Genomic DNA, 23894 nt, shown 5'->3' with positions numbered 1-23894 from the left:
CCACCCTATCCCTATCCGCAACCATGATGGACGACTAACGGCAATGGATACCCCGCTCCGTTCAATCCGTGGGCTATCTTATTTCTCGCTCGACGCTTGCAGCGAGGTTATTGGTAGTGTAGCTCATGGGAGGAGACAGGGGATTGTTACATTGTTTAACGAGTACGGTACGTACTTGTTGTCAAACACTAACGGGCAGAGATTGGGATATCGAGGGATCACAAGGCATGACGTAGAATTAATCAATTCTTTTATACTCATCATAATAGCTCACTACCCCATAACACCCTTAAGGCATACACATCAGTCATGTCCAAAAGTGTCCCAAAAATAATCCAACCAACACATCCAAGTCACATATATAGTCGAACATATCGAACATCCATCAGACAACAAAAGGGGAAGAATTAAGGTAAAGTAACATGTCGGTAGGGTAGGGTATGGTGAGTAAGAATAGGGGTAATAGGGAACAATAAGGGTAGGTATGTATAAGTGAACAAAAAACCGTGGTATCATGCCGCACAGCCATGGTGAACAAAGTGGTATCATAAACAAGAAAGATAAAAATGTGGAAAAGATCCCTTAAACGGAAGGCAGCCCCAAAAGGAGAGAAAAAGAGAATCACGAAAGAGCCAAGCATAACCAAGAGGAGACGGTCATGTCTATTCCTCAGTCAGCGCGTCGTCACCCGTCTCACGCCACTCCTTCGACCGCTCGGTCAGTCGTCGGACACCAGAGATGCGCTGTGCCCAGTGTGCCTCGGACGGCGAGCGGAAAGTGTACGCGCGCTGGGAGGAGATGACGCCGATGCTCTGGAGAACGGCCTTGCGGGAGTCGCGGCCGAAGACGGCGGGGTGGTTGATCCACTCGAGGGAAGATTCGAGGTCGCCATCTAGAGCCATCATGGTTTGAGTGTCAACTGCGGCGACGGGGGTAATGGTGTTTGTGTCGGAGGCAGCTGAAGAGTGGCTATCGAAGGTAGAAGATTTGGGAGAGCTCGATGTCGGCGTGTCGCCGCGGGGTTCTGCGTCGGTAGGAGTCTTTGCCGCGGGTGGAGGAAGAGGAGGGAGGCTGCCCTTGCCCAGGCCCTTGAGGATACTTCGGGTCTCCGTCAATAGGTGCTGGGCTCGGTCGTGCTGGCCGCGAGACACGAGCGTCAAGGCGCGAGTTAGCATATCGGAAGTGAGAAGCTCCATGCGGCGCTGAACGACCGATGGGTGAGGAGGAATAGGTGGAGTCGACGGCCGTCCAGAGCCCTTGTATCTCGGGTTCGGCGGTAGCATGGTGATCGCGAGCAGCGAAGGTCGCGGCGAATGTGTGAGATGGCCGTCGCGAAGCAAATCACCGTAAGTCAGGTCCGCCTGGATCAGAGGAACTTCCTCAACACTCAGGATGCGCTGTTCATCACCATCTGACCCGCCTCCAAGGGCCTCCAACCCTGATACCAAACTCTCCCATGGGTCCTGGGGCGGAGTCTCGTGGGTCGCGTTGTCCGGCGGAATCACCAGTTGCACTAGAACATCCCGCTTGTCGCCAAACCTCAAATCACCGAGCGCAGCCTCGGCGTCTCGCCCTGTAGCTCGCTTCGTTGTATGCAAAGCTCCGCTGATCTTGACAAACTTGGCTGGAGAACCTTCCGGCAGGCGAAGCTTCAACTTCACGTTCTGGTGCGATGTGGTCTGAACGGCTCCCAAGCATCCAGCAACGCACTCCCTAAGCATCATCCAGTCCTTCACATACAGGTAAGAACCCTTGGTCCGCGTCGACAGCTCGATCATAGTATCCGGTTTATGCGTTAATCCGAGCCCGAAAGAGTGAATGCCCACCCTGCACTTATGTCAGCTTTCATCCCTTAATACCAGCACAGGGATACCCACTTCGCGGCCTCCGCCCTGGACACGACAAAATCCACACTCTCGGGGTCCGAAGTTGACGAGTCGCTGATCAAGAGGATACTTGACACTGGGTTTGCCGACTTTCGCTGCATCAGCAGATCCATTGCCACGTTAGCTCCTTCCACCACGTCCGCGCGCAAGCTCTTCTGTCCAACAGGTCGAATTGAGCTCAAGATCTTCGACCAGCCACCCCATGACTTTGTCGTCATTCCAACCAGGGGAACACCACCTCCGCTCGAGCCGAAAGTCACCAATCCCATGCGGTCTCGAGGGCCGAGGTTCTGCACCAGGAACTTGAGCGCGTCGCGGAGGAGGGTAATCTTCAGGCCTTGCATTGAAGATGAGACCGGAATCACTACAACAAGATCAACCGGAATATGGACAGATGCCGGTACACTCTCCACGCCCATGTTTGTGTAGTCAGTGATGGCTGTGTTGTTCGATCGCGCTGCCCCATACGACGAGTTCAATGATGCCTGTCGCCTCATATTACCAGTACGGTAGTCGTCCTCATCTTGCCCAGATTGACGGTCGAAATCGAGTTCTGGACTTCGAATAGGTTCAACCGCGTTGAGATCCAGGAGATATCGGCGCCAGATATCTAGCTGATTTCGGTTTTGGAAGCGAAGGTAGAAGCAGGGGAGTTCGCTGACGGATAAATGAAGGGTAAGGATGGGTTCATCTGAGCAAGTTAGCATTTGCTGATAACGGAAGCTGTTTTCCACATACCAGCAAGATCTTCGATCGTCTTCAAATGCTTCTTGATCAGAATGGACCCCTTGAGAGTGAATCGACTCGGCCGTTTCTGCTGCCCATCGTACTGCTGATGTTCAGGGATCCGCTTCTCCTTGACGCAAATGAGCATCTCCTGGAACAAATAACACTCCAGCTCCTGCCATGAATCGCGGTCTTTCCCAACCCGCATGTGCCCATGCAAGCGAAGTTTACCGAACCTACGAATGTGAGCGCGCTTCGAAGTACAGGCACGGAGGGAAATCCTTACCTCGAGAATTCCAGGCCGTGCCAATTGTCCACCTTCGTCCTAAGTTCTTCCGCAATTTCGTCAAGGTTCTCCCTAGCCTCGAATGGCGGTGGTTTGGTGTCCGGTATCGACGGGAAGCGACCCGACGGGTACGGTTCATCCTTGGGCTGTGAATGCGTCGTTGAGCCGCTGCGCAAGTCATCTGCATCCGGACGCCAGTTGCCCTCCGGCACTTCTACCGTGATCAAGCATGTGAGTGACTGTTGCTGCCGTGACCGGTTGAGCGTGGGGAACTCGCTCCGGATCGTGACAGTAGGCGCGGGGACGGGGTTCTTCATGGCCGGTGCAGTGCGCGGGCTCAAATCCGATTCCATCGCTTGAAGGTCATAATCGTGGCGACGCCCATCGTGGTACTCGCCGGAAGATCCAGCAGCGCTGCCGTTGCGCGAGTGCTGCTGTCGAGAACCCTGTGTCAGACGTTCGATCCGCTCGCGCTGGCTTCCGGTGTCCTTGCTATCTCGACGGTTGTACATTTCCCGACTATCGCGGTTGTATGGCCGACTTCCAACCTCGCTGGGAGGGTTCTGTCGACTGGTGACTGAATCCCATGGCGTCGGAGTCGTCAACCCGCTCCGGTGAGTAGCGGAATCGCTGTTGACAGAACGCACGATATTGCTCAATTTCTCTGTAATCCTCGTCAGTTACAGCGCAACCACGAAGGAACCGACAGGCATTCTACCAATGTCCAAAACGTTGCCGCCCCGTGTTGAGTCAAGCCCCAATGGCGCGTCGCATGTCGGACAGTATTGACCCTCAATTTCACGAAGATATTCATAGAAGCAAGCTTCGTGAGCTACGTGAGCGCAGGAGAATTGCAGCACACGTTCTCCACGTAAGGTATGTTCCAACGGCTCTTCGCAAACAGCGCACTCGGTCCCGACAAATGTGCGTTCCCTCCGCGTGCGACTGCGGTCAACATCCATTAAGCCCGCCATTGGCTTCCCACTAGTGTTCGACGTTGCGCGAGAGGTAGTCCTGGATATGGTGTTGGAGTTTGGGTTGAATTGAGAGAGCGGCTTGGGCCCGTCAGGGTGATAGGAGGAGCCGGACGTCAAGGTAGAGGGAGTGCGCTGTCGCGAAGCCGCAGTGTGGCTGGAAAGTCTGCTGTCCGGGCGATCTGAGCGGGCAAAGGAGCGAAAAGAACGCAACGGCGAACGAGCGGGGGAATCCGGACGCGAGAGAGCTAGGCAGCGGTGCGGGTTAGCAAGAAGGGAGGGTAGCAGGAAAGCCAAAGAGAAATGGTCGCCAATGAAAGAGGAGCCGGAAGGGTGACGGTGTGGTTGTCTTGCATGCGAGGTGCGGGCTGGATGTGGTGGGTTGGAACTTGAATCCTCCAGTTCCCGTGGCGGATATAGCGTAGCCTGAACGGGTGCGGAAATGGAGGGAAGAGCAGAGAAGAGTCAAGCCTGAGAACTTGAACCTTCAGAAACAGAGGCGAAACTGAAGCCTGGAGGAAAAAGAAGAAAAGTGGAAGACAGACAAAGAAAACGGCCAGATGTAACAGTAATCAAACAGGAATAAAAAAAGGGAGATACGACGATAGGTAGTCATAATAAGAGGGAGTATAGCAGCGACCAGCCAGAACCAAAAGCCAAAAAGTGGCGAGAACAGCGCTAGACTGACTTACAGAGCGGAGACGACTTCTTCTTCGACCAGCCAAAGAACCCACGCTCGCCTGAATCGGTGTTCCCAGACTTTGAATCGGATCGGGAAGGGGGACGGTGTTTCCACATGGGCCACAGAGAGTCAGTCAGATGCCTGACGGGGCAGGAAAAGGGTCAAAAAGGAGAGAAGAACAGGAGAAGGCCAGCGTTGACAAGATACTTTTAGGGGGGCAAGCGGGGAGAGAAGACAGGAATAGGCAAGGCCAGGACGAAGAGGGAGAAGCCTGGTGGGGAACCGAAAATAATACGATGAGATGGCTTGTTCGAAACAGAAGGAATGGATGGAGCAGGGGGTGTGCGGCAGTCGACGATGGGCAACGAGAGACAGCGCTAGTTCAAGCAGAGAGTGGGCAGAGTGAAAAGGAGAGTCGGCGAGAGGAGGAGAGACAAGAAAGAAGGAATAATTTTACGGCTTGAAGGATGGATGCAATGAATGGAATTCTATTCCATGGATGGGCAACACTGTTTGGTGGGTCGATCCAGGGACAGACTCAAATGCCCCTGATAATAATATTGGGAGTCAAATTGGACGCAAATAATGACTCCGTATAACATCAGAATTATACCCAGGCGATCTCTTTGTTGTTTCCCTTTGTCTGTTCGTCTCAGCTACAACCAAGGTATCGGATTCTTCACAAGAGCTTGGCTGACCTGTCCAATCCGCGCGGGCACCTATCCATTTAACTATCCCACCCGGAGAATTGTTCGATTGGCCCATCCAGTCGGGTTTGCCACCTTCTGCATGACATCTTCAAACCACCCCAAGCCATCGTCTTCTTTGTCAAGTTTCCAACTTGTTTCGTCCATATTCCATTCTGGGAGAATCCTTTGAGCAAGGCCCGGCATAGACTCAGGAGATACGATTCAATGCCCCAAGATCGCCCATGCTTATAATGATCCTCCCCTCTAGTGTGCCGAATTCTCTACCATGTCGATCACAGACGTTTTCTGTCAATTGCCATATGGAAGCAAACTCCGACATCTTCCTTTGTCCTCGACCACAAAGAGGTCCTCTGTTGTTGGATGTTAAAGTTGCATCTAAGTCGGCGAGTCTCCAAATTCCCCACTGCAGGAGAATTTCTGGAAGCCAGAGTTCCCAGAATTTCGACTAGCATGACTCTTGAATGGTGAAAAAGCAAGGCTGGTTCTCCAATCAAGCAGTCCTCGGGTCTGGTTTCGCCCAAAAATTTAGCGCCAAAACCAGCGGCGCTAGCCCAACTCTCCCACGTCTCCGGCAGCTCCGCGTCGCTCATCCATGGTTTGAATCAAGACCACAACAAACTATCAGGGCCAGTTCCAAAACCTGAGTAAGTGATGAGCTGAGATCTAAATCCCGCCCCTTGCATCGACGCCGATGGCGAGGGGCGATTCGCATCGGTTGCTGCCGCTGTACGATCGGGAGTGGGCAGATTTGGCGTGCTCCAGCGGGACGCAGTTTCAGCTTGTATGTGCTTGTCGCAACCTGATGCTCTCTCAGGCCAACTCGAAGTCGCCGCGGAGCGTGATGTTGATGCTTTTCTCATTGCGTCAACCGAAGAAGTACCTAGTACTAGGTACATGTCGTAGTCTGCGGGTTTTATGGCCCGAGCACGATGATTGGACATGAAATGCTCCAGGCTGTTCTTCGGGAGAATCACAGGGCAACCGTACAGAGCTCCTTTCTCCATCCAGCGGAGACACCACATCTGCAGCGCTCAAAATTCCACGAGTATGCACGCTGCAGGTGAACAGCAGGGAATTGCTCCTCGTTGCTCCTTCGCCCCCGCCTGCCAGGTGTTCAGGGATCTCGCCGAATCTTTGCCAGAGACAGGATCGGAACCCCAGACCGAAGGAATCGACCAAACCTTAAGCCCCTCATGTGGCCTGGATTCCAAATCTGGACTTGACGCTTGACCTGAATATGCCTTCGAACAGCGCAGGCTGATGTAGTGATGCTGAGCGCATTGCGCAGCTGGAGCTTAAGGTTCGTGATGGGCCAGGCTAAAATTGTGGGAATCTGCGACGGAAACTCAGCTTCGGAGTGCACCTGCCTGCGCTTTTTTGTAGAACTCAAGACCAAAGTACTTCGGAGTAAATAGAGCGAGGTTTCCGGCAGTCTCCCCGAACACTTAACTGTCACTGCATTAGTGGTCTCTCCGTCATGGCTGGAAATCATCCGCAAGAGCCAGTAGTCAAGGCCACTTGGTTCCCTTGCAAACATTGGTGTCTCGTCGCTGCCGTTCTATTCTCGCCCCAGGTGATCAGATTGATTGACTGTTTGATCCTGCCGCAATCCTGACGCTGAACAGTTGACCCGAGCATGCCAGCCAAGATTGGCTTACGCTGCATCCCCAGACTGACAGGATGGAGGGAGGGGGGGAGACTCGGTGATCCTTGTCGACCTGGAGCATCGAGCATCGCTACAAGCAGGTAAGAGAGCGTTTGCGCTTCAGAGATGTTTGCTGATCATATCCCCGGCAGTTGCACCGGGCCGCCCCCGAAAACGAAAACGCGACCGAGGTGACATCGGTCGAAACGTCAACTCTGAAAATGAAAGAGAAGGAGACATTAAGTTTACAATCGCGAACTTGAAGAAACTGTCGTTTGACCTTCCTCTCTTGACTCTGCAGGACTCGAGGAGCCAGCCCGGCGCCGTTACGCTAACCCCTCAATCCTCAAAGCTTGGAGGCGGGACTGGGGCGAGAGCGACGCCTTCAACGGTCAGTGTTTCCCGTCCCTCGCCAGAAGCGAGCGGGTGCGCCCTGCAGGGCCGGGTCGTTTAGATTATGACTGGCACTGTAAAGTGGCTTCGCTTCCATATTTATTGGTCGTCAGGGGGGTGCCCCTTGTACCCTGAGCCGGGTTCCAGCATCATTGCCATGTGAAACACTTGTGAAACTCTTTGTTTCCGAAGCGAGGATTTTTGACAGGCGATCCCAGCCCGCTGTCAAGCGTCAATATGAGTCCGATGTAATGAGTCGAGGGTCTTCCTCTTGTCCCTCTTTCAGGTCCCAAGTCCCTGGGAGTGGGCGTCTCTTCAACAATTGCTGGTCTGATTGGTGTTCTTCTCAGGCGTCTCGACTCCACAGAACTGTCAAAAAGCGGGCTGGCGGATCAAGACTGACATGACGGGATTTTGTGAATTGCGATCTGTCGACCAAGCCTGTTTACGGCGCCACCGACCCTCACCCCTTCCTGAGCGAGCTAGAGGATTCCCACACCAGCCCGGCCTGGAGCCATCATGCAGGACATGTTCATTCTGGACAATTTGACGAGGGATCAATCCATGGCATAGACTTTCTTGAGCTGTGATCCATCTCAAATTAGGCTCTTCGGCTGCTGGGCCTGGAGTACTACAGTAAGAACCTTGGCCCTCTTCCCAGTCAAGTACCAAAGTCCAAATTCGAGTTCAAGCTTGACAGGTCAAGTGAGTCCACACCACTCAGTATGACCCCTCACAACCGTTTTCGCAAAGGTGGAAGAACGCATCGACAGGTCACTTCGTTCTCTCGATAACATGCAAGGCTGCCTCGCGAACGCCGGGACACTGCGCAATCATGATCGAGAATTGGCGTTCAGCAAACAGTAGTGCTAAGTACAAATATTCAAACAGCCCCCATCAGACTATCTATCACCTTGACAATCTTGCGAAATCAAATTCAACACTCGACTGGTCAGTTCAGATTCTCATTCCTGCACCTTGAGTCACATCTCATAGTTCGCGTCTCATCTTCTCATTCCCCCATCGCAGAGGATGTAGGTTCATCGTTGCCGCCGTGGCCTTCGAGTCCTTCAGCTCAGATAGGAGCATGGTGCAGTAGTTGACTTCGTAGAACGACTTCTCGAAGCTCCGATCTCGGCCAGTAATTACTCGCCTGCTTGAGCAAGACGACAGAAGAAGTCATCCTCATATTTTGTACTCCATCTAGATATAAACATGAGTAGACAAACACACAGAATCGGGCGGTATATATTATTTTCTTTCTGCGCAGCAGATTCTCATCTGATATCCATATTAAAAGCTTCTCAGAGCAATCTGTCCAGTTAAAAGGTGATTTCTGTATTAAACACTCGTCATCACTGACTTCTTTGTGTGAAGATATATATTTTTGTAAAATACTAGAGCAAAACCACCACTTGAATCTAAATCACCATATTATTCCTTTGATAGACATTAAAATACCCTCACTTCCAGCCTTAGAGTACCAAAGCAGTTCCTGAAGCACATTAATCTGACAGTAGAGTCACCGAAGGCTGTCGAGGCGACTCCGAACTATCCCCGAATCTCCGCCCGCAGCGGGGCGACAAGTAAACTTCACGACGACAACACTGAACCGACAAGTAACCACACATCTCAAATTTATCGACATGGATATAATCATGCAATACTATCAAGCTTCCTCAAGGCAGAGGACACAATCACTGTTCCAGCATCGTTCTATTCAATTTGAACGCGAAGGAGGGAGCGGGCCCCGTTTCTTATCTTCAAGCGGGATATGAAACACAGCTTGGCGCTTCTCTCGATCACCATTACTACGCGGAAGCGAAAGGAGACACATCAAAGGAAAGCATCTAATGCGCTCGAGGATGGTTGTCTACTCCATGTGAGCCCTCCGACCAACATATTGGATAAAATCCTCCGCGACCTTGATCTTTACGCCGCAATGACCGCAATGAAGGGTCGCTACGGTGTCGGGATTATAGCAATACTAGGGAGACATTACGAATCTGCCATTTGTCAGTGTGGCCAATACTGACCAGCAGTGTTGTATCTATGCTGGACGTCGGGTTCCATATATGGTCTCTATGGTCTTATTGAGTCTTTGTCCCAGGTACGTGATGCAGTTGCTGCGTTCTATATAGACAATGGATTTTCTGAACGCTGATGAGAGACTCCAGGGAGATATCTACAACCCACCTCGAGACACCCGGCATAAACACAAAGGCCCCCAAGCTCCATGAAAACAACCTGCTGTCCCAAAATGGAAACCAGCTAAGCAGTCGGACGGAACTATAAACCCAGGTCAAAGACGGCATGAGGACACGACCTTTGTTCTTCCGGGAGCGAGGTGTCTCAACCTTCTTGTTCCCTCTGACAACACTCTGATACCTTTGTATACAACCTGAAGCAAGACATCCTTTGTTCACTCTACGCAAGAACTTGAATCAAGCCTCTTTGTTCAGAGGGATACTAATACAGCACGCCGACCCAGAGTTGAGATGTTGACCTCGAATTTACTTCTCACGTATTCAACCATATACATACTGCATCTACCAGCGTCCTTGTCTATCACCGCATACCTTCTATACCCTTCTATACAAATTTGACCAGCTATCAACCATCACAACATCAATTTACAATGTGGGAATCACTCTACACACTATACAGAAAGATTCCTGAACCTGCACTTGCCCCGGCAGAACCGGAACAGGAACAGGAACCCAAACCAGAAAGGCCTATTCTAAGTATCACAACAACAACAGCCTCAACCCAAACCTCTCCATCAACTCCGGCAACCAACAACCCCCCTTTCATCCCCGCTCTCCGCAGATTCTCGACCCTCTCTCCAATCCTATCCGTTGGCTCCCTCTCCTGTACTTCATCGCCTGCACTCTCCGTCCCGCCTACAACGCCAACGACATCATCTGCAGCAACCCTTTCTCCGCTGCTCTCTCACTTTCCTTCCCCGGCAAACGGTAAGGGAAAGGAGAAGTATGGCCAGAGATACTCGGCAAACGACACATTCCAACTGCCCTACCGTCCAAAAAAGATCCCCGCGCATATAGTTCCCTTGCCCAGCGCAACAGCCGCGGCGGAAACACTCGCCTCTGCGTTTTCGACCTTCCCCGCGAATCCGCATCTACCACGGCCACGGTGCCCTACGCCGGGAGTTAACGTTCCACGCCAAACCAAACTCACCAACCAGGGCACGGACAAGAAGACGAACAAATCCACCTACACAACCCTCGTAAAAGCGCACATCCTCTCGCACGGCCTCGTCATCTCAACTGGCGGCGGCGAGGGAAAGCCGACGCATGACGCTGTGGCATTACTCCTCCCGCCTGACGCGGGTCCTCGAGTCCCGCCTTCGTCCTCGTCCTCGGGACAGAAACATGCCCGAGCCCGAGATCTGACAAAGGGATGGGGCTGGCGCGTGTATCTGCGGAGCGGGATGTGGAAGGGCGCAGTGAAGGAGAAGCTTGACCGGATTCCTCGACTTGGACTCGGGAACCGATCTGGATACCAAGGACTGGACAGACTGAAGCAGAGCGGAATTGGGAAGAAGGAGGATATTTTCGACGGAATCGATCTGGACCCCGACGTCCTGTGGATGAAGGCGCGGATGGCGGGTGTCATGGGCTTCCAGGCCGAAGAGACATGGATGCTTACGGCGTTGGGGACGAAGGTGGGATCGAGGCCGTTTGGGCTTGGGGGACGGGCAGTGGAGGTTTGTTGTGATATGGTGAGTTTCTCCTCTTGCCCCTTACTTCTTCGAGAGCTAGTACTAATGAACGTATAGGTCGACGCCCGTGAGAAACCACTATACACCGAATGCTTCGAGTACAACGTGCGATTCTTTGAAAAGTACGGGTTCCGCCGAGTTGGCTTGGTGGCCATGGCCCCCGTGGAGAAGGGGGTGATCTTGAGTATGATGGTTCGAGAGCCGGATCTGAGCAGGTTTCGGGATTCAGGCGATGATGTGATTTGATTATTTTGCATAGATTTGAGATTTCCTTTTGTGACTGGCGTCGGCGTATGGTTGTTTATTTGGATTCAGGGCGACTTGTGATGTACAGGTGCAGAAATTGTACACTATAGGACGAAAGCAAGGCTATAGACTGGTCAATGGGTGACAATGAATATAAAGCTATGTATTGAAGTCATCGGTAACCAAGTCATGAAGTGTGTTGGCTATATATTTGCGTTGCTTCGCGTCATAGAGCGAACGAAGCACTGGCAGAAGAGCTACCGACACCATTGTCAATTCATGACTGTCACCATCGTATCTGCTCCATCTTTACACCGCCCAATGCGAAATAAAAAGACAGTTATCAAAGCATAGGAGGAATCTCCTTCAAATGTACAATGAACTCATCCAAAAAGGCCCATGGCCCACAACATCAACAGTTCCAGTTTACCCCCACGGAGAAGCAAACGGAGAAAAGAATAGTCGATTATAATGTATTATTCGTAAGCAACTCGTACTTCGCACGAGTATTTATCGTTTCCGGTAGGTGCTATGGTTATCAGACCTCAACGGCGCTTGAGTTCCGAGCTAAGGACCTCGAGGACCTAGAATAGAATTAGCATGAGCAAAAGCAGGACATACTGTGCATATACGTACCGACTCAGGAACGGCACCCTGGTTGTACAAATACTTGGTGAGACCGCGAACGACCTCAAACTGCTCGTCGACCGTCAAGCCAGTGATTGCAGCTTCGATGATATCACCAACGCTCGCCTTGTAGACCGCAATGAAGCTGTGGTAATACATGAAAGCGAAGAATCCCATGATGAACTGGCAGTCCATTCGGTCCGTGATTCCGCCATGTCCTGGAATAGACTCGCCAAAGTCCTTGATCTTGAAAGTGCGCTTGAGACCCGATGCGAAGAATCCGCCAAATGGAGCAATCAGGGAGGCAAAAGTAGCAAACAGCAGGATATGCAGCTGCATGGGCGCGAGATAGAACGATGTGCCAAACCCAGTCCAGTCTGGGATAGTAAACTCCTGCGGCACAAAGACCGGGTTGGGCTCGCACTCCAAGCCGGTCAAAACGTTGGATCCAAGGTCATTGACGGGGCAGATAAAGTACTTGTAGCGCATCAAGATGTTGGTCATGAAGTAGCCGAAGATAATAGTGCAGACCCAGGCGCCCAAGAACCCCTCGACCGTCTTCTTAGGCGACAATTGAATAAGCTGGGTCCGCCCGAATGTGATACCGCAGACATAGGCGAAGATATCGTTGGTAATCACAAGAGCCGCCGGAAGGAAAAACCAGATCATGCCCTCCAAGATGTTGTTCATGACGAAATGCGCCTGCACGACGATCAAGTACAGTGCCATGTGGGTCCATGCGAACTGGGTGAACTGGAATCGGTAGTGACCCTTTTGCAGAGAAGCAACGAAGAAAACAAAGCCTAACAGTCAATTAGTACCAAAATCTATTTTCTTGGATAGGAGGACGAACCCATAACATAGAGGGTAAAGCTGATGAACCGGTGGTGAGTCGCCAGAGGGAGCAAGACCCTGTCGACCAAAAGAATGTGCTTAAAATAGTAGATAACGCTCTCTCCATAGAGAAAGTACATGCTGGTCGCCAAAAAGTACCAGTTCAGCGACTTGGTGAAGCGAATATTCTTCTCCTTGCTCGGCACGTTGGCAATGGCGATGACCTCCTTGAACGAGATAATCTGAATAGCAGTGACGATTCCGATGATGTATATGTGGCCCGAAAACATTGCAATGAAGAAACCGGCAATCATGACAAAAGTCCATATCGTGCGCGTGATAAAGGTCTGTTTCTTCTTCTCGTACTCGGATAGAGGCTGTTCAGGTTTCTAAGAGCATTATCGCGTCAGTACACACGCCTGTTGTAGGGGTCTGGTCTCAGGCTCCACGCACCTCCTCCGGAATTGTGGCGGGTCGGTCCACAGCCGCGTTGTTGCCCGTCGGGCTCCCTGGATCAGAGGCGGCATCACTGGCGTCTGATATGCTCGATCGTCGAGCATCGCGGTGCTGAAACCGAACGCTCCGGCGTGACTTGGACATGGCGGAAAAGGAGAAGGCGAGGAGTAGGTGGCCGGTAGGGTGCGCGGGGAAAGGGACAGATGAGGGGAAACTCGGGCGTCCAAGGCAAGAAAGGGCAGATCGGGATGGCGCCGACCGGGCGAAGAGAGCTGAACGTGAGAGAGGAGAGAAATGTGGGAATGATGGAGAGGGAAAGAAAGCAGGCTGCAGGACGAAGGATCGTCGCTTAGAAAAATTTCATGTGAGAACGGCCGATTGCCGGGGAGAAAAAGCAACAATCGAGGGAGATCCTCAAGAAGAGAGACCGAGTTGCAAGGAAGATATTCTATCTCAACCGGACATTGACGGCGAGCAGTTGTAGTTGGAAAGCAGAGGAGGAGAGCTGTGAGAAAGAGCCCAGGTGGTTGAGGCTGTGATCGCACAGGCGACTGCCATCTACGTCAGGCCGTGTTTCCCTCCGCTTTCTTACACCCTGGCCAACATTTATTTTCTCCACCCCTCCCAACACCTCAACCAATCCCTTCTTCGGTTATTCATGGCTATCTTGCTCGTTGGGCATGGAAGCTATCGACGATGACTTCTTCTCGGACGACGGCTTCGATGACCTACCACCGGACGCTCTACTCCAGTTGGAGCAGGAAGCCTTTCGCGCTACACAGGCCGAAAAGTCTACGCAGCCAGAACCTACTATACAAGTGAACTGGGCTGCGCAAAATGTCGTTAGCCACTATCCCCCGGCCGGGGCTCACAGGCGGCCAGGTGCGTCCGCCGTCCCGACCGTCACGTTGCAACCGCCCGCGCAGCTACATACTGGATTGACGAACGATTATGGGGCATTGGATGTGGGGGAGTTGGACGCGGAGGTTTTTGATGCTGGACCAAGCCCGGCAGTTCCCCTAGACGAGACAATCGCCTTTTCCGACCGAGCTTCACACTTTCCAGACGATACTATTGTCTTGGACGACGATGAGCCCGCACAGGTTCATGGAGGTCCCTCTTTCCACTCCGACTTGCACAAGGAATATCAATTGCTTACAGAAAAGGTACGTTACGGAGTATACAGATGAATATACTGTGCTGACGCTGTGCTTGAACAGCTTCAGCAAGAAAATGAACGGTATTCCCGTCTCGAAAGCGAGCTGGCAACCGCCAAATCCTTGGCCGAAACGAAAGCCGGCGAGGCCGCCATAATCCGGTCCAAACAAGCAAAAGTCATTGAAGAGTATGAGCGGCAAATAGCAGTACTGCGTAAAGCGGTCACCGAAGAGATGGCAAAGTACAAGGAGGAGGCAGAGGCCGCGCGCGCCGAGGGCAGAATGCTGGCCACGGAGATTGCCTTTCTCAGACAGGATCTGGCCGAAGAAGCTCTACGGATGAACCAGTTGAAGGCAAAAGCGCGTGTCGAGGAGAAGGAGCCACCGATAACTCCTAGGAAGACTAAAGTCCTACCATTCAGGGACGGATTCAACGATGACGAGATTCTAGCAGCATCTCCTAGCAAGTCGGGAAAATCCAAACAGAAAACCCCAACTGTGTCTGGTAAGAAGCGGAGGAGAACAAGCCAGGGTAGCCCGACACCCCTTCGCCGGACTCCCCACGCGGAGCTCCCGGACATTGAGGCTGCTGAGGAGGGGGTGGACGAGACAATGTTCGATGCTGGAGATGAACCTATCACCGCAGAGCCGATACAAAAAGACACACATCAGAGTTTGCAAATGGTCAAACGGATTCTCAACCATCGCACATTTCCTAACAACAAAACCGACCTTGAAGTAATGGCTGAGCTAGCATTTCCGTCGGAACCGGACCGCACGCTGTCTAGCATTCTCTTGGAAGAGACAGCCAAGCTCGACCTTGGTAACTATGCAGTAGAGCACATATATGCTATAGTGTCGCTGTGGTCTCGAGCACTGAAGGAGAAGTTTTACCAGCCAATTCCGCTGTTCTTGGAAATAATACGATATATCCTTGCTGTGGATCCGCCCTCGGTCATGAGCTTGATCGACCGTTTGCTGCCGATACTGCAGGATTCTGGCGATGTCAACGGTATTCCTCGTTTCAGACACTCACCCGTTTCACGTCAGAACTTTGGACAAATACGACAAACCCCGAGCTCTGAAATCGAACCGCTGGTGGACTCGACTGAGGCGCTTGGTGTACTGTATCATATAGCCTGCCGAAGTCTGAATGTGGATCGTGACCTGGAGCAGTTTTGGCGTCATATCCGCTACGACTTTGTCCTGATGATGCTGAACTGTTCGCAACGCATTACAGACATTAAATTGACCCTGAGCCTCCTCATGACGAGCGTCCGTGGTGACTCGTTCGGTTCAATACAAGAAACTGAACAGGACCAGAATGCAAACGAAAACTACATTGTGGACCGCGTGGCTAACCTCATGAGCGAAACGCCACAGCCGGACGAAGGACAGCCTCCGTACTCGCGGGCAGAAATTTGCGACCTGAGGTTGGAAGCGTTGTCATTCCTGATGAGTGTGGCGTTCAATCCGATAGTCCCTGCAAGTACTCGAGGCAGTCTGGTTATAGCATCGCATCCGACCGCTTTGGCGCGACTGATTCGGGCTATGCACGACGAGCTGGACGCACTGTATGCCTTCTCGCCCGAGAGGGATATGCATGCATCGCTGGTGAACAACCTTATGCGCTTGATATACAGTGTCATACGACGGCACCCGCAAGAAGTGGACCTCCAATCCAAGCTTTACCGGGTGGCAGGGGGCAAACAGAAATTCTTGGTTGTGCTGACACGACTGGCTTTTAGTGAGGGCCTTGTTCTCGAGGCTGACATTGAGGACGAAACGGTGGAGATGGCGCATGAGATTCTGGACGACGCAGTCAATCCGCAAGAGGCCGAGGCGCTGCTAGAGGCCTTTCCACATGCGAAGTGGGAAGATACGGAGATGAAGGAATGAGGCGTTGCACCTCTGGCGTTGGTGATGGATTTTTTGACATTTTAGTACATATACCCTGGGCATGAGGACACATTGACGATTTCGACGCAATTACGATCGCACTGAGAATACTGCATAGGCATTCCATAGAATTAGATAGCCAGAAGCAAAAGTTTACAGTTGAATCGCATCAGATAAACAGAGCTTGCTTGTGGTCAAAGCGAAACATGAAGATCAGACTTGCGCCTACATTAGTTTGAACCTCAAGCCCAACACTTGGCGTCACGAAGCAGAGCAAAACATCGAGTGTTACTTGGCAAATGAAACATTCAGACACAGATTCAGCGAAACAAGACCGCGACTGAACCAAATTACAACATGGTGCGGGACAGACTCATGAATACAGTTACATGTCTAACATTTAAAGCAAGCTATCTACGATATAAAAGGAACCAACCCTCTTCTCCATACCCCCGCGCAAGGCGAAGCCATGATGAAAAGAGAATGAACCACAGAGTGGAAAGTGCCAAAGAATACGCCAGCCAATGACCCGAAAGCCATTGGACAGACTCTTCCGCCGCGATGTGCAATGCAGGGACTAATCTGTAATGGAGGCCATCTTGAGCGCCCCAACATTCCAGCAAGGTAAGTATGAAGAAGAAAAAAGAAAAAGAATCAAAAGACGACGGGAGCGAGGGCAATTTATAGCTGGCGGTCGGGGGAGAAAGCGCGCTAGTGGCAAGCGAGAGTGGTTCGGCCAATGGGAAGGAGGGTGTGATGGGAGAGTTGATGGCCTTAGTGGTGAGGCTGCAATGTCATGTGCTGACCGCTCACGTGAGGCTTGTGAAGTTTTGGCGCCCGGCGGAAGAGGATGGAGTGAAGCAGGACGATTCGGGAGCAGACAAGAGGCCACGCCAGACTCGCCAGAATGAGGAATAGGGCTACTACGGCGTTGAAATACCCGGTACGCTTGTCATATCCTATCCCAAGCTAATTGTTTCCTTTCCGACTCTGAGGCGGCCCAAACTAACTGCTCAGAAAATTCGACAATCATGGAGCAAATGGAACTTGTATAACCTCCAACGCCTCAAGGAGCGCGGAGTCAAGCGCCAAACATTCTTCCAACAGAAATGGTCGGCCAAGTCCATGACCCGTGCCTACCACGGCGAGCAAGTCCGCGAGAGTCAATGGGAGCGCATGTTCAACCGCCGCGTCCGCAGTGTCATCCCTATGAACCCCCGCCGAATGGCAGCCGATGACGGATCAGCGACCGCTGCTGGTCGTGGAGCAGGGCTTGAGCCGACGGAGGGCGAGCGCAACACTGTCCAGGACACGCCATATACGTCCATGACATATGCTCCGTTGGAGCGTCGGCTGGATGTGGCTATCTTCCGGGCGCTGTTTGCGAGCAGTACGAGACAGGCGAGGCAATTCGTTGTGCATGGGGCTGTGACGGTTAATGGGAAGAAGGTAGTTATCTCTCCTTGGTTTTGGTGTGGAGTACATCTGACCGATCTAGATGCGACACCCCGGCTACCTCCTGAACCCCGGTGATATGTTCCAGGTTGACCCTGAGCGTGTCATGTTCGCGACCGGTGCACCGAAGAACAAGTACGACCGTCGCGAGGCTCGCCTCGAGAAGAAACTCGCTGCAAAGGCCGAGGCCGAAGCTGCCGAGAAGGCTGCAGAGGAAGCCGCAGAGGAGGCAAAGGAGGACGAGGCGACCCCCGAATCCGAAACCAAGGAAGCCGAGCCCCTCGACACCCGCAAGACGCTGCAACAGATGATCTCTCATGCCAAGAACATTATGTCGGACAACAAGACAGTTATGGCGGGCAAGCGCAAGCAGGAACTGCGCGGTTTCCAAAAGGCTGTCCGTCGTGTCATGTCGCGATCCAGCATCACCGAAACACAAGCCGGCAACCTTGAGGCTCAGTTTTCTGAAATCTTGACCCTTCTCAACGCCAAGCAGGCCTCGAGGAGGGACGCACAGAACAAGAAGGCGACAGAGGATGATGCGAAGGCCGCATCCGAGTCCAAGGACACTGAGGGTCCCGAAACCACCGAAACCAAGGCCGCCGAAGTCGAAGCTACCAAGGATGCTGAAGCTAGCGAACTCGCCGAAGCCACCGAGGGCGCCGCAGCTGCTGCCAACGAAGACAAGCCCACAGACGCCCTCACAGAAGCCTTCCGCCAGGCTACATTAAACCCAGACGAGAAGGTGGACGTATCAGAGCTGACGTGGACTGAAATCGACGTGCTCAAGCGCGCCCTCGTCCAGATGCGTGACAACCCCGTTGATAGCTCCAAGCCTTACGCTACCCCCTGGAGACCCCGCGACTATATGAACGCCTTTGCGTTTATTCCGCGGTACCTGGAGGTCAATCAGAACATCTGCGCGGCCGTCTATGTACGACACCCCGTTGCCCGACCCGGATTTTCAGAAGTACCGACACCGTTCAGTGAGGAAATATCGACTGGCGCCTACCATTGGTACCTGAGACGGCGTTAGACTTCTTGTAATACCTTTGTTATTCTCCTCCTTCTTCGCTTCGCCTTCTGTATTACTGGGATTTGGCGCACATTTTGTTTGTCGAGTGGCCATGGGTCCATCAATTGTGAACAGCCTGCTGACGTACGGTATATGTAAATTAAGCAATCTAGACGATATTACATCCTATCTCATAGTAGTGAGGAATCTCAAGAGACTACTAGATTTCAAACCTTGACCGAGGGGGTAAACGGATCCAATGTGGACACTTTCAAATTGGATGAAAAATCGCCTTTGCGGGCGGCACCAGACGGTAATAATACGCCCCTGTCCGCCCAAATTCCCCGCCAAGCCGGTCCCGCAACGAAATTGCAAAACCTCACGGGAGTTTTTTCACTCTTCATCCCGCAACTTGAACTTACTATCGTGCTTTCAACCTCGAGTCGACTTGCTTCCTCGTTCGAGTCTGGTTGAGCGTCGTCTAGTCCTTCGGGGCGTGCATATACTTCCTCCGAGTCCATCCTCCCCCCTTCCCCCCTAGACTCGAGACGACCCTCCACATCCCGAGTCAAGACGAAACGACCGAACCGCCGACCAAACCACCACCATCAAAGAAGCGATAGAGATATAGACACGCAGAAAGGAACGGGGGCAATGTACAACCCCTGGAGCGCCCATAACCATGGCCACGCGCACCACCCACACCCACACGCCCACCACGGGCAACACACGCACCACGGCAACGCCGCACCGTCAACCGTGACTTCCGTATCGAGCGTCCCGGGGGCAGCATCAAGAATGGACCTGGACCCTAGCGGTGTCGGCGGCGGCGCTGGTGGTGGCGGAGGCGCCCCCTCCCACACCCAGGCCTCCTCGCAGTCCTCATACACCATGTCGCAGATGCGCTGGCTGCCCAGTATGGTTACTACGCGCTCGCATAACCAGCATCACAACCACAACCACAATGCGGCGTCGCTGCCGACCATCTCGTCGGGACTCAGGCTGCAGCATCCGCAGCAGCAGGGCGGGCATTCGCATGCGCAGGCGTCTGTCATTGATGTGACGAGGGCGCCGCCGCCGCCGTTGGTGAATCCGGGGAGTGTGAATGTTGGTGTTGGGGTTGGGCCTGTGGTAGAGTCTGTGGAGAGCGAGGAGAGTGATCGGTCTGAGAGTCCTGGGGAGACGACGTCGGGGACGAGGGATGTGAGCGGGGCGGATGCATTGGGGGAGCCGGAGTTCTCGTCCGGGCGGAATGGCCTTGTTGGTGTGGGGAGGGGTGACGATGATGGTGATGTCGAGTTACTGGGGGAGAGTACGACGGGGAAAGATGCGCAGTCGGGCCTCACCCCGCGGAAGCACGGCAAACGCCTCACGACAAAGGAGGAGGTCTCCCTCTTCGAGATCTGTAACCGGCACGCCGCCGACTTCGGCCGTCGCAGTAACCTCTGCAAATGGTGGATGACGGTGACGACGGAGTTTACACGCGGCCAGAAGCATCCCTACTCATGGCACTCTGTTCGGCGCAAGGTCGAGATTGTCACGAAGCAGCGCATGAAGTTCCTCGAGGAGCAGCGCGACAAGGGGACAACAGAGGCAGACGACCTGTCGAACCCGCGATGGCGCGCCGTCGTCGACGCCTGGATCCCGACCTGGCAGCGCTGGGAAGAGGCTGAAGCGGCGCGGATCGAGAAACGAGACTCGCGGAGACCGCGGAAACGCAAGTGGACTGTCACCACGCCTACCGCCACCATCACGACGGACGGAGCATGGGACCTCACCAACTCAACCGCAACCGCACCGAATACAGAAGCCTGGCAAGCGCCCTCAAGTAGCAGCAACAGCCCAATGGTAACCCACACTCAATCCCACCCTGCACCACCAACGACATCCACCACTGTAACCCCCGTCCGGTTACCGCCAGGCTTCGACACCATGTTCTCGCAAACACAAGTACAGCAAGCTCCCTCTTCAATACCCTACACCCAGCACACGCAGCGCAGCGCACCACCAGCCCCAGCACCAGACAACACGATCATGACCGCCGTCCTCGAAACCCTCGGAAAACTAAACAAGCACTTCGAAGCCAAAGATAACAACACCGCCCCAACACAATCTCAGCAACCCGCTCAACAACAACAACAACCCTCACAATCCCAAACTGACGCCGACGCCTTCAGCGGCCTTGGCGGAGATTCCGGAACGTTAGGAGCAGACGACATTGCAACTGCAACTCTGACCCGTTTAAAAGAGGACCTGCGGAGAGAGATGATGGTTGATCTCCGCGCGGAGTGGGATAAGGAGCGCGCGGTGCTTGAGGAAAAGCTGGATTCTGTACAGCGCACGCAGGAGATGATACTCGAGATGCTGAGGCAGGAACCTTCCTGATCTCTTTTCTACGAGGTCGAGTTGTTCCTTTACTTTTGCTTTTTTTTTTTTCTAACCTCGTTATCACTTATCGTTATGATTATGGGTATGGCTGGGTCCATTCATGGGTTGATTGTCGTGTCTTGTGTTGCTTTTCTGGTGTTGGTCTTTGGGTTTGCGTTTATGATACCTCTATTGCTGTTTCCTGTTCTGCTCTGGGTTATGATTGCATCGCGGTACCTTTTCAAGGTTTATACATATAACCTTACTCACCTCTACAGCACGAGCATACTAGTCCTATGAAATACTACTAGAAGTAGAAAGGCAGAGCTCCAATAGTATATTTGCTACAGGAGAACCCAATGCAAACGAAATCCGGCTAAATTATACAAAGTAAACGTTATGTTGATGGGATAGATAAGTATGACACGATCCGTTCTCTCCCCACTTTTCACTACTCAAGAGAACGCAACCCCCCTCTTTCTCTCACTCTATGCAAGAAGAAAAGGAAACTAGTTTAGTAGTAGAAGGTCTCGTCGACGGTACGGCCCCTCATCCATCGGGGCTCGGAGCCACGGACGTAGATGTCCTCGAAGAGGATGCGGGGGGTGGTGTCGGGGACGGGCATCTTCTCAGCGATGGCAACCTCCTCGTCGACAAAGGCGCGGGCGGACTTGTCGAGGGCCTTGAGGTCCTCCTCGGTCATGACGCCCCAGTCGAGGATCTTCTGCTTGAGACCCGCGATGGGGTCGTGGGTGCTGCGCATGCGCTGGATCTCCTCGCGGGAGCGGTAGGTGGTGCCGGGGTCGGACATGGAGTGGCCACCGTAGCGGTAGGTGACGTACTCGAAGACGAGGGGGCCGTTGCCGGCGACGGCGTAGTCCTTGCCGTACTTGACGGCGGCCTTGGTGGCCAGGACGTCCATGCCGTTGACCTTGATACCGGGGATGTACTGACCACGCTTGTAGTACTCGGTCAAGGCGGAGGAGCGAGCGGCGGAGGTTCCCATACCGTACTTGTTGTCTGCGCTCGTGAGTTAGAATTGATCAAGAACCAGAGACAATGAAACATACTCTCGCAACCGAAAAGAACGGGAAGGTTCCAGAGCTTAGCCATGTTGAAAGCCTCGAAAACCTGACCCTGGTTGGAAGCACCATCACCGTACAGAACGATACTGGTAGCCTTCTCCTCGTTGTACTGCTGGGCAAAAGCAAGACCGGCACCAACGGGGACCTGGGCACCGACGATACCGTTACCACCGTAGAAGTTGGGGGCGAACATGTGCATGGAACCACCCTTTCCGTAGGCGATACCCTCGCGGCGGCCGAGCAGCTCTCCGATGATCGAGCGGACGGTACCACCACGCATCAGAGCGAAACCGTGGCATCGGTAGGCTGTGATAATCTTGTCGTCGCGGCTGATTGCGTGTTCGATACCGGTGGCGACGGCTTCCTGGCCGATCGACAGATGGCAGAAACCTCTGATCTTCTTCTCCTTGTACAGACGATCGGCGGCCATTTCCATGCGTCTGGAATCGGGTATTAGTATTGATATTGATTTTATCCGCAAGAATGAAAAAGTCCGTCGTACCGCACAGCAACCATGTCGTAGTACATCTGCTTCAGCTCCTTCTTGGTCACCTCCAGGGTGTAAGGAGGAGGGTCGATCTCATAAGTCTCGAAGCTCTCATCGGAAAGGCGGACGGTAAAGGGCTTGTCCTCTTCCTACAGCATCGCGAGAGCGCGTCAGCATTCAAATTTCCAGCAGTGTTGGCGGCGATTGCGCAATTTTCAGCACTCGGGATAGCTGGTACCGACCTCTGGGATATTTTCAGCATGCGACGAGGCGGCGTCGGTGGTGACGGAGCGGCGGGCAAGGGGAGCAAAAGCCTTGCGCCTCAAGGGCGCGGCTTGACGGGCCCACGCGGTTCTGAACAACATGATGGACGGCGGTCAGGGTCCAATTGAGGAGGAGGGGAGGAGCAGAGGGAGTGAGACGGGGATGGGTTATCTTTCAACAACAGTCGGAGATGTTGGGAACGCAGGAACTTTCCGGCCGCGCTAGCCCGTTTCGGGCGCCGGACTTAGATAAGCCCGATTCCCTTGAGTCGACCGGTGAGTGACTAAGCCCGGGCCGACTCCAAGTGAGTCGGAAAAGCAGGCGATTTCTCCTCCTATCAGACACCAGACTCCTCGATGCGAGGCAACGGTCGCTTGGATCTCAGTCGGTATCCTATCATTGTCTTGACTGCATTCTATCAGAGCTGAAATGATATTCCCAACGTCATGACGGCGCTTATCCGGCCGCGTCTCTCACAGACCCAGATTTACCCTGCACAACTGATACTACGCGAAACCTGAACTATTCCGGGCTTAATTGGCCTTCCAACCGCTCTAGATTGTTGGCGTAAGCAAAATGTCGTTCTTGTCCATAAGAAGACACAGCACCCTGCTATTCCATCATGCAAAAAAAATATCTGCCTCTTGGTTCAATTTAAGAGAACGCATGGGTGATTGCGACGAAGACCAATGCGAGGAAATCTCGTGCGATGGGCTTTCAGATAAGTTGGGAAAAGCTAGGTACAAACTTGAAGTGCTGCTATACAATGCCCGGGACATAGGGCTATAGTTGCCATATCGGCAAATCATGAGAAAATGGTCATATAACTTCCTACCCCCTTCATACCGGGATCAGAGTCAGAGGTGTCGCAGTTCAACTGCACCGAATAATCACGATTCTGCATTCGCGCCTTTATGGACCCAGTCTGCTTGAACTGCGGAAATTCCTCTTCTGTCCA

General features: G+C 53.0%; 6 protein-coding genes across 6 annotated transcripts; 3 read left to right on the top strand and 3 right to left on the bottom strand.

Moving 5' to 3' along the window:
- Positions 1 to 498: 498 nt before the first annotated feature.
- Positions 499 to 4281, bottom strand: BJX68DRAFT_91875 (vWFA and PH domain-containing RING finger protein). Its single transcript, XM_071050010.1, has 5 exons — positions 3617 to 4281; positions 2899 to 3562; positions 2625 to 2848; positions 1878 to 2577; positions 499 to 1827 (listed from the first exon to the last, which is right to left on the bottom strand). Exons 1-5 carry the CDS (start codon positions 3870 to 3872, stop codon positions 663 to 665), a joined length of 3009 nt encoding a protein of 1002 aa, XP_070899051.1. The 5' UTR covers positions 3873 to 4281; the 3' UTR covers positions 499 to 662.
- Positions 4282 to 11418: 7137 nt separating this feature from the next.
- On the bottom strand, positions 11419 to 13814 carry cds1 (phosphatidate cytidylyltransferase). The gene is made up of 4 exons (XM_071040131.1): positions 13205 to 13814; positions 12771 to 13140; positions 11927 to 12720; positions 11419 to 11874 (listed from the first exon to the last, which is right to left on the bottom strand). Exons 1-4 carry the CDS (start codon positions 13349 to 13351, stop codon positions 11836 to 11838), a joined length of 1350 nt encoding a protein of 449 aa, XP_070899050.1. The 5' UTR covers positions 13352 to 13814; the 3' UTR covers positions 11419 to 11835.
- Positions 13815 to 13819: 5 nt separating this feature from the next.
- On the top strand, positions 13820 to 16908 carry BJX68DRAFT_237097 (putative DNA repair protein Rad26). The gene is made up of 2 exons (XM_071040130.1): positions 13820 to 14373; positions 14428 to 16908. Exons 1-2 carry the CDS (start codon positions 13888 to 13890, stop codon positions 16261 to 16263), a joined length of 2322 nt encoding a protein of 773 aa, XP_070899049.1. The 5' UTR covers positions 13820 to 13887; the 3' UTR covers positions 16264 to 16908.
- A 226-nt stretch (positions 16909 to 17134) lies between these two features.
- BJX68DRAFT_237096 (mitochondrial 37S ribosomal protein uS4m) lies at positions 17135 to 18965 on the top strand. Its single transcript, XM_071040129.1, has 3 exons — positions 17135 to 17206; positions 17281 to 17712; positions 17762 to 18965. The coding sequence occupies exons 1-3, from the start codon at positions 17171 to 17173 to the stop codon at positions 18752 to 18754; spliced, it is 1461 nt and encodes a 486-aa protein (XP_070899048.1). The 5' UTR covers positions 17135 to 17170; the 3' UTR covers positions 18755 to 18965.
- Positions 18966 to 19150: 185 nt separating this feature from the next.
- BJX68DRAFT_237095 (uncharacterized protein) lies at positions 19151 to 21423 on the top strand. The gene has a single exon (XM_071040128.1). The coding sequence runs from the start codon at positions 19388 to 19390 to the stop codon at positions 21116 to 21118; it is 1731 nt and encodes a 576-aa protein (XP_070899047.1). The 5' UTR covers positions 19151 to 19387; the 3' UTR covers positions 21119 to 21423.
- BJX68DRAFT_237091 (pyruvate dehydrogenase (acetyl-transferring) subunit E1 alpha) lies at positions 21423 to 23103 on the bottom strand. The gene is made up of 4 exons (XM_071040127.1): positions 22915 to 23103; positions 22688 to 22821; positions 22171 to 22625; positions 21423 to 22120 (listed from the first exon to the last, which is right to left on the bottom strand). The coding sequence occupies exons 1-4, from the start codon at positions 23035 to 23037 to the stop codon at positions 21615 to 21617; spliced, it is 1218 nt and encodes a 405-aa protein (XP_070899046.1). The 5' UTR covers positions 23038 to 23103; the 3' UTR covers positions 21423 to 21614.
- Positions 23104 to 23894: the final 791 nt, after the last annotated feature.

Source organism: Aspergillus pseudodeflectus, assembly GCF_044049435.1.
Source record: "Aspergillus pseudodeflectus strain CBS 756.74 chromosome Unknown BJX68scaffold_21, whole genome shotgun sequence".
NCBI classification, from domain to species: domain Eukaryota; kingdom Fungi; phylum Ascomycota; class Eurotiomycetes; order Eurotiales; family Aspergillaceae; genus Aspergillus; species Aspergillus pseudodeflectus.
The sequence above is the reverse complement of the archived record's forward strand: the minus strand, read 5'-3'. Positions and strand labels throughout refer to the sequence as shown.

Coding starts and splice junctions, on each gene's coding strand:
- BJX68DRAFT_237095 (XM_071040128.1), top strand. CDS start 19,388: ATGTACAACCCCTGGAGCGCCCATAACCATGGCCACGCGCACCACCCA.
- BJX68DRAFT_237096 (XM_071040129.1), top strand. CDS start 17,171: ATGAGGAATAGGGCTACTACGGCGTTGAAATACCCG. Junction 17,207..17,280: donor CTACGGCGTTGAAATACCCG/GTACGCTTGTCA, acceptor CTAACTGCTCAG/AAAATTCGACAATCATGGAG. Junction 17,713..17,761: donor TGACGGTTAATGGGAAGAAG/GTAGTTATCTCT, acceptor TGACCGATCTAG/ATGCGACACCCCGGCTACCT.
- BJX68DRAFT_237091 (XM_071040127.1), bottom strand. CDS start 23,037: ATGTTGTTCAGAACCGCGTGGGCCCGTCAAGCCGCGCCCTTGAGGCGC. Junction 22,822..22,914: donor ATGCTGAAAATATCCCAGAG/GTCGGTACCAGC, acceptor GCGATGCTGTAG/GAAGAGGACAAGCCCTTTAC. Junction 22,121..22,170: donor CGTTCTTTTCGGTTGCGAGA/GTATGTTTCATT, acceptor TCACGAGCGCAG/ACAACAAGTACGGTATGGGA.
- cds1 (XM_071040131.1), bottom strand. CDS start 13,351: ATGTCCAAGTCACGCCGGAGCGTTCGGTTTCAGCACCGCGATGCTCGA. Junction 13,141..13,204: donor CCGCCACAATTCCGGAGGAG/GTGCGTGGAGCC, acceptor TAATGCTCTTAG/AAACCTGAACAGCCTCTATC. Junction 11,875..11,926: donor AGGGTGCCGTTCCTGAGTCG/GTACGTATATGC, acceptor ATTCTATTCTAG/GTCCTCGAGGTCCTTAGCTC.
- BJX68DRAFT_237097 (XM_071040130.1), top strand. CDS start 13,888: ATGGAAGCTATCGACGATGACTTCTTCTCGGACGACGGCTTCGATGAC. Junction 14,374..14,427: donor ATCAATTGCTTACAGAAAAG/GTACGTTACGGA, acceptor GTGCTTGAACAG/CTTCAGCAAGAAAATGAACG.
- BJX68DRAFT_91875 (XM_071050010.1), bottom strand. CDS start 3,872: ATGGCGGGCTTAATGGATGTTGACCGCAGTCGCACGCGGAGGGAACGC. Junction 3,563..3,616: donor CGGCAACGTTTTGGACATTG/GTAGAATGCCTG, acceptor CGAGGATTACAG/AGAAATTGAGCAATATCGTG. Junction 1,828..1,877: donor TCCAGGGCGGAGGCCGCGAA/GTGGGTATCCCT, acceptor ACATAAGTGCAG/GGTGGGCATTCACTCTTTCG.